Genomic DNA, 15,066 nt, shown 5'->3' with positions numbered 1-15,066 from the left:
TAAATTTTAAAAGCTTATGATAGTTATCTAGGTGGAAAATGAAATTTGGTTCTACAAGGAGCTTGCTTCTATCAGGGTCACATCAAAGGAACAGAGGAAAATGCCATGAGCTACTAGGAAATTGAGAATACCAGTGATTTAGTTACTTCAATGTATTAGGAAAAAAACTTGTGAAATGAAGTTATGATTGAGATGATATTATATCTGAATTAGATGATAGACAAATAAATGTAAGTAATATAGTCTGATGATTTGTTTTTCAAGAGCCCTTGAGCAAGTTTAGGTCTAGCAAAAAAACCCGAAAGCACTACATAGCTGATAATGCCTACTAATCTAGCTATCCCTCTACCCTAACTCCACAGTCTTTGCTAAGATACCTGTGAAGGTAGACTGCTTGGGGGCGGGGGGGTAGAATGTGGGGAGCTTGATTCCACTTACCTAACTACTCTTCAGTCTTGCTTGCCAGGCTGTAGGGAAGCACCAAAACTCTGACCCCACCATAGGAAGGGGCAGTCCGAGATGTGGGAAAGCCTGAGCTGGTTGGAAATTCCGGGGTCTTGAGGTTCTCTCACTGGGGAAGAGCCAAAAAAGGAGTCAGGGATAGCAAGCTGGGAACTGCTGGGGAGAAAGGGGGAGCTAAAGCTTGTCTCATGGGGGATGATTGCCCTTAGCTTGGTGGTGGCAGGCTTGGTGGCAGGTGTGGCTGGGAGCACAGAGAGACCTTCTATGAGAGAATAAAGCTGGGGCTGTGTAGACAAAGTCTTCCCCAGGTTCCTCATAACAGATCTTGAGGAAAGAGACTGTCCATTGTTCTAGAGAGTTTATTGTCATGGTGGAAAATGGATGTGTAAAAGCATACCCAACTTCTCAGGGTGAGCCTGAGATTAAATACCTTTTTCAGGGAGGAATGTTTGGGAAAGGAAGCTTATTGACTAAGCCCTCTAGGCCTCTGGGTACCTCATTAGCATGGAGAACTATGTTTTCAGACTACAAGACCATAGGACATGTTTCTTTTATGTTAGAAGCATGGCATATGTTCTAAGTCAGGGGTCTCGTAGTGAGCTGGGAGTTGCCTAAGCCTCACGAGTGTGTCCACTGAGTCTTCTGGTCTCCACCTGCTCTACTTTACCAAACTTCCTGGCATGGTTTTACGTCTCACACCTGACCACTATACATTCTTGACTGCAAAATCCATGACTTTTTTCCCCTTTTCACCTTCTTCCTCCTAGCAGAGATTTTTCACCTGGTTTACCCTGTTGATTTTCTCTCAAAATCTTATAAAATTGTCCTTGAGCTAAAATAAAATAAAAATAAAATAAAATAAAAATCAATCACAAAAACCTTTCCTTCAAGCCTTTTTAGTCAAAATTTGGAAGCAGGTGAAGGGTAATTATTTTTAAAGCACGGCAAATATTTTAAACATAAACAAATAAGAGAATAGAAATTTAGCTCACCTATCTAGGGTACAAAGTCATGACAAGTACTAATGTCAAAGTTATTGTATCTAAAACTATGCTATATGAATAAACACAATTTCTAAATGAAACAAACCACAGAATGATATAAAGGGCATCCTTTCATTTCTAGTCATATGTATTATCCTACTGGGCAAAATGTTTGAATTAACAAATATTCAGCAATCATGCTGATGGTGCAGGTCTATAATACTTTAGATACTTTAGAGACTGAATCATGAGGTCTTAACAGTTTAGACACCTGCCTTGGCTAGAGAGTGAGTTCAAGATTCATTAATTAATGATGTGAGCTTTCAGGTTCTTGATCCTTCTGCCATGCCTTCCTGCTGCCGTTCTTTCCTGCCCATGACTTCCCATCATAATTGACTCTTACCTTTGGAACTATAAGCCAGATAAACTTTTCCTTCCTTGGTCATGGTGTTTGATCAAGTGATAGAAAATGAGATAACAAAGATTACATCTTTAAATAATAAGTAAAAAGAAGTTTAGAGAGTTAGCTCAATGGTAGAGTATTTGCCCCACATGCATGATATCCCAGGTTCAATATCTAGAACAATAAGAAAAAAAGAAAGAAAAATTACCATTAATACAACTGCCAATTCTTTTGCTGTGATAAAGTTTAAAAAGTAATTGTGGTCAGAACAGAATTACAGAAGTATATACATCAGAATATTTATTACTGGTTATAGAGCAATGGAAACTTGACTCTTGTGATAAAAATTTTGATTTTAATGTATTTATCTTTTAATTCAAATAGTTACATATGACTAGCAGCAAAAGAAGGAAAATGTAACCCGATATGCTAGTCAAGAACATGGTTGAGTGACTCGCAGGGAAAGATTTACTTTACTCCCCACCCCTTCCTTCCACGTGGTTCATGGCCGGCCTCCTTTGTTTCTCCCCTCTTCTATTCTACTCTCATTAAACCTTTCCATGTGGAACCATGTTGGCTTGGTGTGTTCTGTCAGGACGTGGGCTGAGATTTCAACCCCAACACAAGCTAGTCTGGAGAAAGATACCAAATACAATGGAAATTACCTGCTAACATTTTTGATTATACCAAAATCTGACACTGATATAGCAAAGAACAGGTTACAGCTAAAAATAAATCAAGGACTTTACTGCTGATTTCACAGTTTGCTGTTACATAGGTCAACCAAGAGAGAACTCACTGACTATATATTACCACAAGCAAACTACAGACAACTTACAGCTAGCCATAAATATAATAGAGTACACTTACAGTGACCCAAAACTGGAAAATCAATCTACCTGCCTAGCACAAATTTATTGAGCAAATTCTTACAGGGTAGACTGTCTATGCAGGATTTTTTATGTTCCTCTTAGAATCTGGCTGAAATACACAATTACATATGAAATAAATCTCCATTAAAATGAACAACAACTGTAGAAAAACTTAGAATTTTGGACAAAAGGTTTGCCACCCACTGTTTTGTGAACAAACACCCTGAGGTTTTTTTTCTCTCATTTTATTTTGAACCTCATGTACAATTTAACCAGATGTGCAAATATTTACAATATTATAAGAAATTAACAACAAATATATTTATACAGTTGAATTTAATTTAATTTTATATTTATATTTTATATTAAGATTATAGATCCATATGTAATTGCAACATATAATTTGGAAACAAATTTTATAAATTTTTTCAAATTTAAAACTTTGATATCAGGAAAGAAAATTTCAGTTTACTTAGTGGTGATATATAGTATATTCAGGGGTATCTTTATAATGATATATAAAATATCTCTCATTCATGTTATCATTTATTTGTATTCCTGGGTGTGGGGATAGGCTCATACAATTTTTATCAGTTTTGTACATTCAAGTAAGCACAACCACAGTCAGAGAAAGGCCAAACACATAACAGTCTCATTTCTTCCTTCTAAACCTTACTCAACTCTCTTGTTCTTTACCCCATAATTATCTAGTAATATGTCTTCTACTTGCAAAATGTTTTGTTTTTAAACATGCTTTATGAGGATACCATGTATGTATTACCGTTTGTATTATGTTTTGTTGTAGAGTTATTCACCAGACACGACTGCTTGCACGTGAATTTAAGTCAATAGAAAATCTTCATTTGTTGACTGGCAACTACACTGGGTGTTTGGGATCCCAGTATAGTGTTTCCCAGGGAGAGCTTTTAAGTACCAAAACTGTGTTCTGGGTTGACATAACTCAGTTTACAAGAACAATTAGCAAGAACTACAGAAGCTAAAAAGCAAGGTTACTACATTTAGAAACGGTCCCATAACTAAGGACTTTGATGGATTAAGCCGTTGTTCTGATTTTGGCAGGTGGTTCTGTCTAAGTGCTGAGTTTTACACCCTGAATGGTACTTCCATCATGGAGTTAGTTGTGCTAAGGTCTCGGGACCTACTAAGTTCTGGAGCCCTGTTATATTCACTTAGTGAATGAGTCAAATTATGGACTCAATCCTGCTCTAAAGAGGTACAGTTGGTCCAAAGGACAATTAACTTTTATAAACTGATACGTAATTGGCCAGATAGTTTAAGATTTAGGGGCCTGCTGTTAATCCCAATCAGAATGAGAATTAAAGGCCCAGTTAGTGCTGATAGGAGATTAGTTAGCCAGGGGTACTAAGAGAACAGAAACTGGTATCAATTATCTAACATATGTTTTTGTCTTTTTCTCTTTTTGAAGTTTTTATTTTAATTTTCCAACCAGGACAAGATTTTTAAAAATTACTCCTGATCAATTAGCACAGAAACAGCTTATTTCTCTAAAGCCATGCATAGTTTCCTTTATCTCATAAGAAGTAAGTTTAAGCCTTCTCAATTTTGTAGGATTATTTCTGCAAGGGAAAACAAGTGCTGTTTTAATATTTCAAGGTCCTGATTAATCTGTCTACTTAGTTTATGAAGCATCAGAAGAGGCATATTTTGTCAAGCCATTGTTACATACCCATCAACTAGTCTCAGGGGATCGGCAATATTGCTGTTATCTAGATGAACACAAATCTTAAAATGGGGTAAAGGGGCTAAGAGTGTAGGGTATCGGTGCCAAATGAAGCCGTAGTTCAGAGACAGACCATTTGGCAACATCCATGGCTTCCATTTTCTCAATCTGGGTAGAATCACCCTGTTAGAGCTTTTTCAAGTTGGTTTCAGTGACCCTTTGGTTACATGCCTGATACATACAGTATCACTCACTGGATTGGAACAAGGAGAAACTGCTGATGGACTTGGAGACTGGCTGAATCTCTTGCATAGTCTAATGAATAGCATTTATGGAGGATTAGAGTGCCTATAGTGGCTTGAGAATAAAATGGTTAGAGAGTTCTACCTGTCGCTGGTCTCTGAGCCTAGAAAGCAATGTGAGAAGGCTTCCAAACATAATCTCAAAGTGGATAAATTCATCTCTATATGAGGTATAACAGGCCAAAGCAAAGTAAACTCTAATGAGTTTTGTTAGATTTTTCTTTAAATGTCCTTTTTTGTGTTTTTTTTTTTGTTTGTTTGCTTGCTTGCTTTTAACCTGCCCAGTACTTTGAGATCTATAGGCACGATGAAGTTTTCGGTCTGTGTCTAAAGCTTTAGCTATTAGTTGAGAGGTTGAGAGGTTTTGGCTATGAAAACTGGGCCCTTGTCAGACCCCATTGATTGGAGGATGGCAAGTAAGGTGATCAGTTCCTGGGGGAGCTTGTTAGCTATTATCTGAGCAGTTTCAGTCCAGGTGGGAAACACCTAGAAAAAGTATGCATGAAATCTGGCAAGGACTTGTATCCTCCCTGACCATGTAACATTCATTAGTGTGAAAACCTCAGAGTTTTGTGGACCCCAGGTGAAGGCCTGGTGAAACTTTGTTATCAACAATCCTGCCCGTTGTTTCTAGGAGAATATTTCCTTCTGGAGTCTCAGACAGTACCAGGTAGTGGAATGTTATTAAAATATCAATAGGCCACACCACTCTTAGGGCCATTTTTCAGGAAGCCAGGTCAGCAGCCTAGCAATAGAAGACAGCAATTCATAAAGGGACCAAATAGCTTCTAGGAAGGGCAAGATTAATGTCCTTTTTCCAGTGGTGAGAATCTCTCATTATTTATAGATCATGCCTTGAACATGCCAAGTCATAAAAGCATACTAATGGATGGTCTGTATATGGTGATGCACTTTTCCTTTTCCCCACCTGAGAGCTTGGGTCAGATCAACCATTCCTGCTCTCTGAGATGAGGTACCTCATTTTGTTAAAGTCACTACTGTAGCTCACACAGCTTTCATCTTTCAACTCGTGACAGTTGTGGATGAGCATCTGAGTCATCCAGCAAGAAGGAAGCCCAATTGGTGGAGGGCTTCTCAAACCAGACTCAAGGTTAGCCTGGAGTAAGGCCTCATACTAGGATACACTGTCATTAGACAGCCACCATTTTGGTGCTTCTCTGAGGACCTTAACCTTGTTGTGGGGTGATGTGATTGATGTGGTTATGAGACCCAGAGTTTACTTATTATTCTTTCTTTAGTTAAACAAGCAGCATGTACCACAGCTCTTAGAGAAGTGGGTCATCCTGTGGCTACCGGGTCTAATTGTTCGACAGGTACATTACAGGGCATTTCCATGGCCCCAAATTTTGGGTTAAAATCCCCTTTGTCTTTTGCTTAGTCTCAGTCCAGATTAGGGGATTAGATTCACGTTTTGTGCTGGCTTATAGAGGCCTTGTTATTTCTACAAATTGCTATCCATAGGCAGCAATATCCAGTTGTACTTTAGAACTCTTGAAACTGTCTCTTAATCTTTGGCGTTGGGATCTGAAGGATGGTAGGACTCCTATGTTGAAAGAAGCTCCTTTTGCCTCCCTTCAGTTGGTACTCAAAATAGTAGCCATCTATAAATTTGTGCTTTCTTACCCATTCTTTTGTAACTCTTGATCTGTTATTCTTGCACTAGTCCATTTGCCAGGAAACTTCTGATGGAAGAGCAGAAAATGTGCATTTAGTGTCTTTAATTCCTGGATAACCTGGTTCAAGTATGTCACCTTCTATAACCTCCCACTGGGTCTATTCATTTAAAAGCAAAGATTACTATATACATTTCTGAGTTCCACACTTTCTTAGTTGAAATAAATGCCAAAAGAGGCTCTATCCAGTTCAGACCTTAGCCAGTCTTTTCTTTGAATATGTGCCAAAAAATTTTTGGACCCTCATTTATTATTTCCAATTGTTTTCTAGTTTGTTTAGGGCATTTTACAGAAACTGATATTTTCTTTTTTTTTCTTTTATTGGATTTTTTAAATTTATATTTTAAATATTTTCCTCTTTCCTGGTTTCCCTTCCAGAAACCCACTATCCTCCCACAACCCTCTGCTTCTATGAGGGTGCTCCCTTACCCACCCACCCACTCCCTCTCACCTCCCTACTCTGACATTCCTCTACACTGGGGCATTGAGCCTTCATAGGACCAAATGCCTCTCCTCCTATTGATGCCAGACAAGGCCATCCTCTGCTATATATGCAGATGGAGCCATAGTTCCATCCCTGAGTTCTCTTGGGATAGTGGTTTAGTCCTTGGGAGTTCTGGGGGGTCTGGTTGATTGGTACTGTTCTTCTTATGGGGTTGCAAAACCATTCAGCTCCTTCAGTCCTTTCTCTAACTCCTCCATTGGGGACCCTGTTCTCAGCCGAATAGTTGGCTGCGAGCATCCACCTCTGTATTTGTCATGCTCTGGCTGAGCTCCCAGGAGACAGCTATATCAAGTTCCTGTCAGCATGCACTTCTTGGCATCAGCAATAGTGTCTGGGTTTGGTGGCTGTATATGGGATGGATCCCCCATGTGGGGCAGTCTCTGGATGCCCTTTCCTTCAGTCTCTGCTCCACACGGTCTCCATATTTCCTCCTGTGAGTATTTTTGTTTCCCCTTCTAATTTAGAAGGTCTGATGCATCCACACTTTGGTCTTCCTTCTTCTTGAGCTTCATATGGTCTGTGAATTGTTTCTTGGGTAAGGAACTGATATTTTCATTTACACAAGCTTTGAGCCTTTCAGGGGTACAAAACTACCTTGGCTTCTGCACCAGGTTCCACAAGCTTTGTTTTGTGCTCCAAAGAAAAATAAATTAGAAGATATTGAAGATATTTTATCATTTCCTAAAAATTGCACATAGTAACCAACTACCTTCCTGTTGCAACTCCCAATGGCAATTCCAATAAATTAACAAGTTGCCTTTATATTTAGGACTTCTTATTACTTTCTTCATCTTTGTGGACAATGAACTGTTTATGATCTTGGTGCTGTAAGAGTCTTGTAAAACTTTCAGGGGATGCCTTTTAAAGATGTATGCAGTTGTTAAAGATAACATTTTAGTGGGCAGCTAGAGGAGCCATTAGCCAATACCAAATGAAAAGAACAGTGTAAATCTGTGCTTGTGCGAAAATCTTCATCTAAAAACGCAGATGTTTCATCAGTGTACCTTAGAAATAACTTCAAAAGTTACTTCAGATAGCAAATACCATTTCTAAAGCCTGTATAATCAGGGTATAGTCCATTTACCACCATAAAATTTTCTGGGAACTTGCAAGTGCAAATTCTTGGGACTGCTTCACATATTGCATATTATACGGAAATAAATCACAGGATTGCTTTCATATCAGGTGTGTGTATTTCCTTTCTTTAAAATTTAATGATAGAGAGGTTGAGGATGTCACTCAGTAATATAATGTTTGCATGCGTAAGACATTAAATTTATTCCCTAGAATTGTGAGGAAAAAGAAAGAAAAAGTGTATTTTCTTTAAAGTCACAACAACTTACTGCGTAGCATAAGCCTAGTTTATTTATCCATTTTTATTGATAAATTTATATTAATCCAATTGTTTGACCTTATAAAAACACAGAAATGCTGGCCTAAAGGCCGCTAACACTGCCTTGTTATTAAAACTCATTTCAGTCAAATCTGGCTACCTTAATAGACACATTGTTTTTAGTAAACTTGCCCTAAAAGAAAATCCTGGAAAGTGCCCATTATACCAAACGCCACTTTGAAATCCTGCCAGACCATGCCAACATAGGCTGCCTCTGGATTTGAGGCTGGATTAGAGTGTTTTCAAATTATTTTGTTGACACTTGTCACCCAATTTTTACTTTGCTTCCAACTGCCAAGTCAAGGACTAGGGCTATACCAATGAAGAAGGGTTACTGCTACTGCGCATGCGTAAGCTTCTGTTGCCGGGACAGGAGGGGAGGGTTTTAAGGTCTGCAGCGAGGGTAGCAGCGTTTCCTTTGTAGGTGGAGCAAGTGGTAGATCCACGTCGGGGGCGTGGTCTGGGAGGGACAAGCATTGGAGACTTCTGGGTGAGGGAGGCTGGACCCAGAGCGAATGGTCAGGCTTGGGCGCATGCGGCAGTGGGTGGGGTGAGGTGGGATTCCAATAGTCGTTTCCTAGTGCTTGTTACCTAGCTACCTCTGTTTCCTTAGACAGTCCGGAGTTGGTCGAGTCCTCATCCGGTTGCGGGCTTTCAAGAGGGCTGCAATGGATCTAGAGCGGGGCTCAGTAGCCCCTCGGGATGTAGATAATACAGCCAAGAAGGAAGTTCAGCTGCGGGTAAACCCGTTGGAGCTGAAGTTCCAGGATGCAGTATCTGGGAAAGTGTACCGCCTCCCACTTACAGTACACAATTTGGGCCGTTGGAATCAGAAGATCAGGTTTCAAGAGCCATCGAAGCCACAGGTGACACATTAAGGGTACTGAAAGCTTCTGGGTAGCCTCCTCACTTGAGCACTTGAACATCCCTTTGGACAAATAGCAAAATCTAAGCTGCTGAGGAACTGGGGAATGATTGTATTTGCTGGGGAAGCTGTGGAGAGAGGAAAGGGAGGGAGGAGGAAAAATTGTGAGGGAGAGGAAGAGTGAGTGAGGGAGTAAAGAGTGGGGCAGAGACAGGAGCAGGGAATAGAGAAGGAGAGAAACTCAAAGAGGGACTGAAAAGGAGAAAGAAGGAGGAAGACTGAGAGGAAGGGAGAAAGGTAGGGAAAGAGGGAGGGAGAAGAAACAGAAGAAGGAATGGGAGGTAGGGAGAGAAAGGGAGAAAGAGAGGAAGGGAAAGGGAGGAAGAGGAAAGGGCAGGGAGATGGAGGGGGAGGAGAAATAATGATGAGAAGTGGGAGACACAGAGAGGAAAGGGAGGGAAAAAGGGAAGGGTTGGAGAAACATTTGCTTCAAGTTCAAGGTATGGGGGAGAGACTAGGTAGGGCAAAGCTGATAGAAAATATGATTCTTCATATTGTGTTAGGAATGGTCTCATTTTTTTTATGAAGCATTATGCATACAATGATGGTTACTACCTACTTATAAGAATTCTAATTCTGTATCCTAGTAAGAGCACCAGTGGAAGGGGAAGCCCTGGGTCCTGCTAAGACTGAACCCCCAGTGAACTAGACTATGGGGGGAGGGCGGCAATGGGGGGAGGGTTGGGAGGGGGACACCCATAAGGAAGGGGAGGGGGGAGGGGGATGTTTGCCCGGAAACCGGGAAAGGGAATAACACTTGAAATATATATAAGAAATACTCAAGTTAATAAAAAAAATAATAAAAAAAATTAAAAAAAATTCAACTTAAAAAAAAAAGAATTCTAATTCTGTATACCATGTCTTGATTGTCTTAAACTAGTGTCTTAAAACCCTAGGAGAAAAAAAAAAATGGAGTGTTATTATTAATTGCCATCTGACACATGAAGTTCTTGATTCCTTTAGGAATTATTAATTGAGGCATTAATGGAAAGTTTTGTGTCATACTCTAGGTATTTGTTGGGTGTCTACTATAGACAGACATACCCTATAGAACTAGGAACTTAAGAGCATTTTTAATACAGTCCCAATCATCATTCCCCATAAACATATACAATTATCATGTATTAGTTTAAAGTTTTAAAACGTGTTTTTAAAAGCTATATGGGGATAGGATCTATGTTTGATAATATTACACACTCTCTAGCTATAGTAATAATTCCTGATAAGGAACTAATAATAGCATTGATTTCATCTTTTTTCCACAAAAGTTCAAATTGTTGTTGACCAGTCTGGATAAGGAGCTAGCTTCTGGCCTTCAGATGACAGCAATGGTGGAATATCATCCTAATAAAAATGAAGACACGTTTGATCATATCTTTATTTCTGTAGGAAATAAAGTCCTGGATATTCCTCTAATTGGGTATGTAATTGGCACATCTCTGTCTTATAAGAATTTTGTTGTTACTAAATTGTACTAAAAACTTAAGGGCATCCTGAAAAGTAGAGCTTATACTCTAAATATAAACTAAGTATATTATGTGACAATGAATTTTTAAAAGATATTTGCAAATACACACTATAATATGCCATGTGTGAACACATTAAATTAAAGACACATAACAAATCAAATTGCTTTGTATAGAGATCTTGTTTTATACCCCATACATATTTTGATCATTCTCATACAGAGTCCCCTGTGAAGAAAGACCCTCAATTGAGGTTCTTTATTATCCTGTAGTCAAGTCTGTGGGTATGTTTTCTTAATTAATGATTGTTGTGTATGGATCCATTCCACTGTGGTCTGTGCCTCCCCTAGCCAGATGATCATGGTTGTTTAAGAAAGCAAGCTCAACAAGGCATAGGGAGAAAGTCAGTTAGTAATGTTCCTGTGTGCTTCCTGCCTCTCTGCTGTTGGTTGAGTTTCTACCTTTTTAGCTCTCAATGAGAGAGTGGAATCTTCATATGTACAACAAATAAATCCTTTCCTCCCTAAGCTGGTTTTGGTCAGTGTTGCTTTATCACAGCAACAGAATGTAATTATAATATTTCCCAAATGTTCTGTTATAGTATCAGTCCTTCCTTTAATTTAACATATTTTATAGCATTCAAAGTATTGAAGTCAGTTCTTCCTTTTTAACAAGTTTAAAGACATCGAATGCATTTATGTGGAGATTCCCAAAAGGAATATCAAGTATGTTAGAGTAACACTAAATTGAGATAAATGAGTAGTCTGTCAAATGATGTTTATATTTAAAGTCCAATTTTCCTTGTTAAAAATAGGGTGTATTATAGCTTAAATACGTCATTGTATGACTTCTCATATTGACAACAGTGTTATCAATGGATCCATAGATAAACTGAAATGGCGTTTTAAGGGTTAAAAGTGTATATAAAGTGTGTAAATGTGTGTGTGTTTGTGTGTGTGTGTAGTCTTCATGAACCTAATTATGATGATGTTACTAATTAGCTAAACAATTGTTTGCTTCTTTTCTTCTTTTCTAGGCTGATTCCAGTCTGTCGACTGGAAATTGTGCCAGTAGTTGATTTTGGCACATTGGTTGCCAATAGTAAAGTGCATTGTAAAGAGATTACTATTATTAACCGTGGCAAAGCTCCAGGTAAATATTTGTGTCATATAAGCTCACACATTTAGAAAACGTACTATTATTATTTTAAATGTGCATATTGTATAATAGATTTTCTGAGTCATCAAGAAAAGATGTCTATTATTTGGAATAGCTAAAAACTGTAAAGTCTCTTAAGAGTTGTAACTACAAACGATAGATACCCATTCATTCAGGAAAATTGAACCTGCCTCTTAAAATCTGTATTAACACCACCTCTTTGTTACATGACTGGTGATTTTCCTGAGGATGGAAGGCTGAATTGTGTCTTAGAAGTAACATTATTGTTACTCTCATCCAGAGACTGAACTAGACCCCAATGCCTTACATACTAGCTGTATCATAAGGGACAAGTGTTTTTAAAGAAATCGAATTTGAGATTTCCTTATAATGAGGACAGAATAGTAAATAGATGATGGTTAATTAGGTATATACCTAAATTTTTGTATAATAGTTATTTCATCATGGATATGAAATATTTCTTTTCTTTGTCATACTCAACTTGGTGTTCACATCATGGTCCCTTGAAGGCTTTTAATAATTTATTCATTTGTCACTGAAAGAACACTTTTCTCCAGATTACATTATTTTTAGAATGTTTTATTGTGGCTCAGATGTTTTCATAAGAATATGTATTGTCAGATACAGTTTTTATTGATGGCAGCCATAGATATAGTCTGTCTTTTTTTTTTTTTTTGATTAGATGGTCAACAACATTAAATGCAAGATTGCCTTGTCTTCCAATCTAATATGAGGGACTAATAGTAGATAGTCACTGTATCCCCTAGACTGTATGATGAATATATAAGGATATCTTAATTCCAATCCTCTTCACCTCATTATTGTTTTTTCTTAGCTGCCCACTTGAACATTGGGAATTATTAACATAAAGCCAATCTATCCAATTACATATTTCTTCAAAAGATACACAAGAATAAAACTGATAGCTCTTTCTATTTCAATCATATTCATTTAGTGTTCAGTGATTTGGTTCTTTGATGAGTGAATATTCATTGAGTGGGAGTACTAAGAGAATATTAGTTTCATTTTCTCTTTGATTCCAATGTGAAAAATAGAGTATCTTGAGGCAAGTGGTTTAGGTTCTTTGATTCTGAAGACTGGTAATATTTTAGAGTAATGATATTTGATTGAAAAAAAGTATTTTGCTTTTCAAATTCTTCCTTAACTTGTTCATTCATAATCATTTAGGGATTAAATAAAAAACAATATATCCATTTTAGTTTATAACCTCCTCCAAGTTATAGTTGTATAACATATGAAATTTCTCTGAATTAAAATTCAGATTTTATTTGAATGGAATATTAATATTTTTCAATGACACAAATGAAAACTGTAGACCAGGAGAAATATTTTTGTAAAAAAACCCCAACACTAAAGCACTAAGAGAAAACTGGTTTTCTGGGTGTGAAATTGACCACATTTCACACTTAAGTGCTTCGTGTATTAATTGAAAAAACCTGGGCAAAATGTTGATTTTTTTTCCCCAAGCATCCAGTGCCTGCATTAGAGAGCTAGACAGCTTATCTAAGTCTCTGATTTCTTATTTGCAAAATGGATATATGTAGCTGAACATACAGGTTAGAACAAGGATAGAAGAGCATGCACGCGGGTATTCTGAACTCTTAGTATAAGTACTTTCCCAAAATGAATATACAGTAGGTTTAGCTCCTGATGAAGGTTGAATTCTAATGCTGGGTTCAGATTTTTTCCAGTGGTATCAGGATCTGTAATTACAATAAAAGCTATTACTTTCGTTCCACAGTGGTCTGTCTGTGTAATGTGTATGTATTTTAACTGTCGAGTTATAAACTGTGTCTATTACTCTCCTTAGGGATGTTTAAAACAGATTACCAGGGTCAGTTACCTATTGTCATTTCTCCAAGTAGTGGTATTGTAAAGGCTAAATCATCAATGGTCATCAAAGTGGATTTCTGTGCAGACCAGGCCCGAACTGTAAATGAAGTGGCAAGGTAAATATATAGTACGTTTTTTGAAAAGAAAAATGCTTATATGGAACACAAATATTTCCTGTTATCTTCTTTCAGATTGATTGCTTGTTTACCCTCTCTCATTTTTTTCATTTGCTAGTAATTCATTTAGTTATTCCTATATGTCAAAATATACAAATATAGATAGTGCTCAGCAAGGGAAAGTACTTGACAAGAGCATTTGGATACACATAATAGCAGCTCCTAGTATCAGTTTTCTGGATATGAGTGAATGGTCCATAATAAACTATTAATAAATTGGTAGATGAATCATACACTCATCACTAATTAGGAACTAGGTAGCATATATGTCTGGTGTGTGTGTGTGTGTGTGTGTGTGTGTGTGTGTGTAAGTGTGTAAGTGAATGTTGATGATAACTTGGATTATCATCATAATTTATGTAATCCAAGGCAAAAACGCCAGGCAGAGAAAGAAGATTCGAAACTTTAGAGATTTTCTATTGTATTAACTATTGAAGGATCAGAGGCAATATAAAGTTGAAGAAATACAAGGGAGTGATGCAAGGTGAGATTAAAACAAATGGCACAGGATTCAGTGGGGCAACATTTTTATCAGATTTGCTTCAATCATTGCATATAAGATGTATTTCTTACTGAAGGCCACAGTTGTGGCTTTTTAGATACAGTTGTGAGCTTGTTGTGAGGTAAGGTTCTATTTTGAAGGATGAAAATTAATCCGAGGAACATTTTGCATTTCAGAAAGTCACAGTAACACCAGTGCATGAAGCAGATCAGGCAGTACAAAGAGGACTTGACAGTCTGACTACATGTTATAAAAGTAAAGTAAAAAGGCAATAGAAAAGGACAAAGCTAGGGCTCAGATTGGGAAATTTAAGAGAAGTGTGGAGATTTGAGATATTTTTTAACAGCCTGCTCAAGACATTTGATTAATTACTGAAAAAAGGAGAAAGATGTGCGATTTTCTTTCTCTGTGGGGGGTAGGATGGGTTAAGGTACATACTTTCTTTTTATTTTATTTTATTATTGGATATTTTTATTTGCATTTCAAATGTTATTCCCTTTCATGGTTTCCTGGCCATAAGACCCCTATCCCATCCTCCTACACTTTTTCTATAAAGGGGTTCTCCCTCCCAACCATGCCCCCTTCCCACCTCCCTGCCCCTGACATTCCCTTACACTGGGGCGGGGTCCAGCTTTGGCTGGACCAAAG

The 15,066-nt window shown here is 37.8% G+C and overlaps 1 protein-coding gene across 1 annotated transcript in view; it reads left to right on the top strand.

Moving 5' to 3' along the window:
• Positions 1 to 8,954: 8,954 nt before the first annotated feature.
• The window catches only part of Cfap47 (cilia and flagella associated protein 47), a 344,640-nt gene continuing 338,528 nt past the window's right edge, over positions 8,955 to 15,066 (top strand). The window contains exons 1-4 of the mRNA XM_087600976.1: positions 8,955 to 9,182; positions 10,510 to 10,661; positions 11,744 to 11,859; positions 13,718 to 13,856. Coding sequence (XP_087457102.1) covers positions 8,985 to 9,182; positions 10,510 to 10,661; positions 11,744 to 11,859; positions 13,718 to 13,856 — 605 coding nt within the window. The 5' untranslated portion in view covers positions 8,955 to 8,984. The remainder of the gene's footprint in view (positions 9,183 to 10,509; positions 10,662 to 11,743; positions 11,860 to 13,717; positions 13,857 to 15,066) is intronic.

Source organism: Rattus norvegicus, chromosome X (genome assembly GCF_021556685.1).
Source record: "Rattus norvegicus strain SHRSP/BbbUtx chromosome X, alternate assembly SHRSP_T2T, whole genome shotgun sequence".
Classification (NCBI taxonomy): Eukaryota; Metazoa; Chordata; class Mammalia; order Rodentia; family Muridae; genus Rattus; species Rattus norvegicus.
The sequence above is the reverse complement of the archived record's forward strand: the minus strand, read 5'-3'. Positions and strand labels throughout refer to the sequence as shown.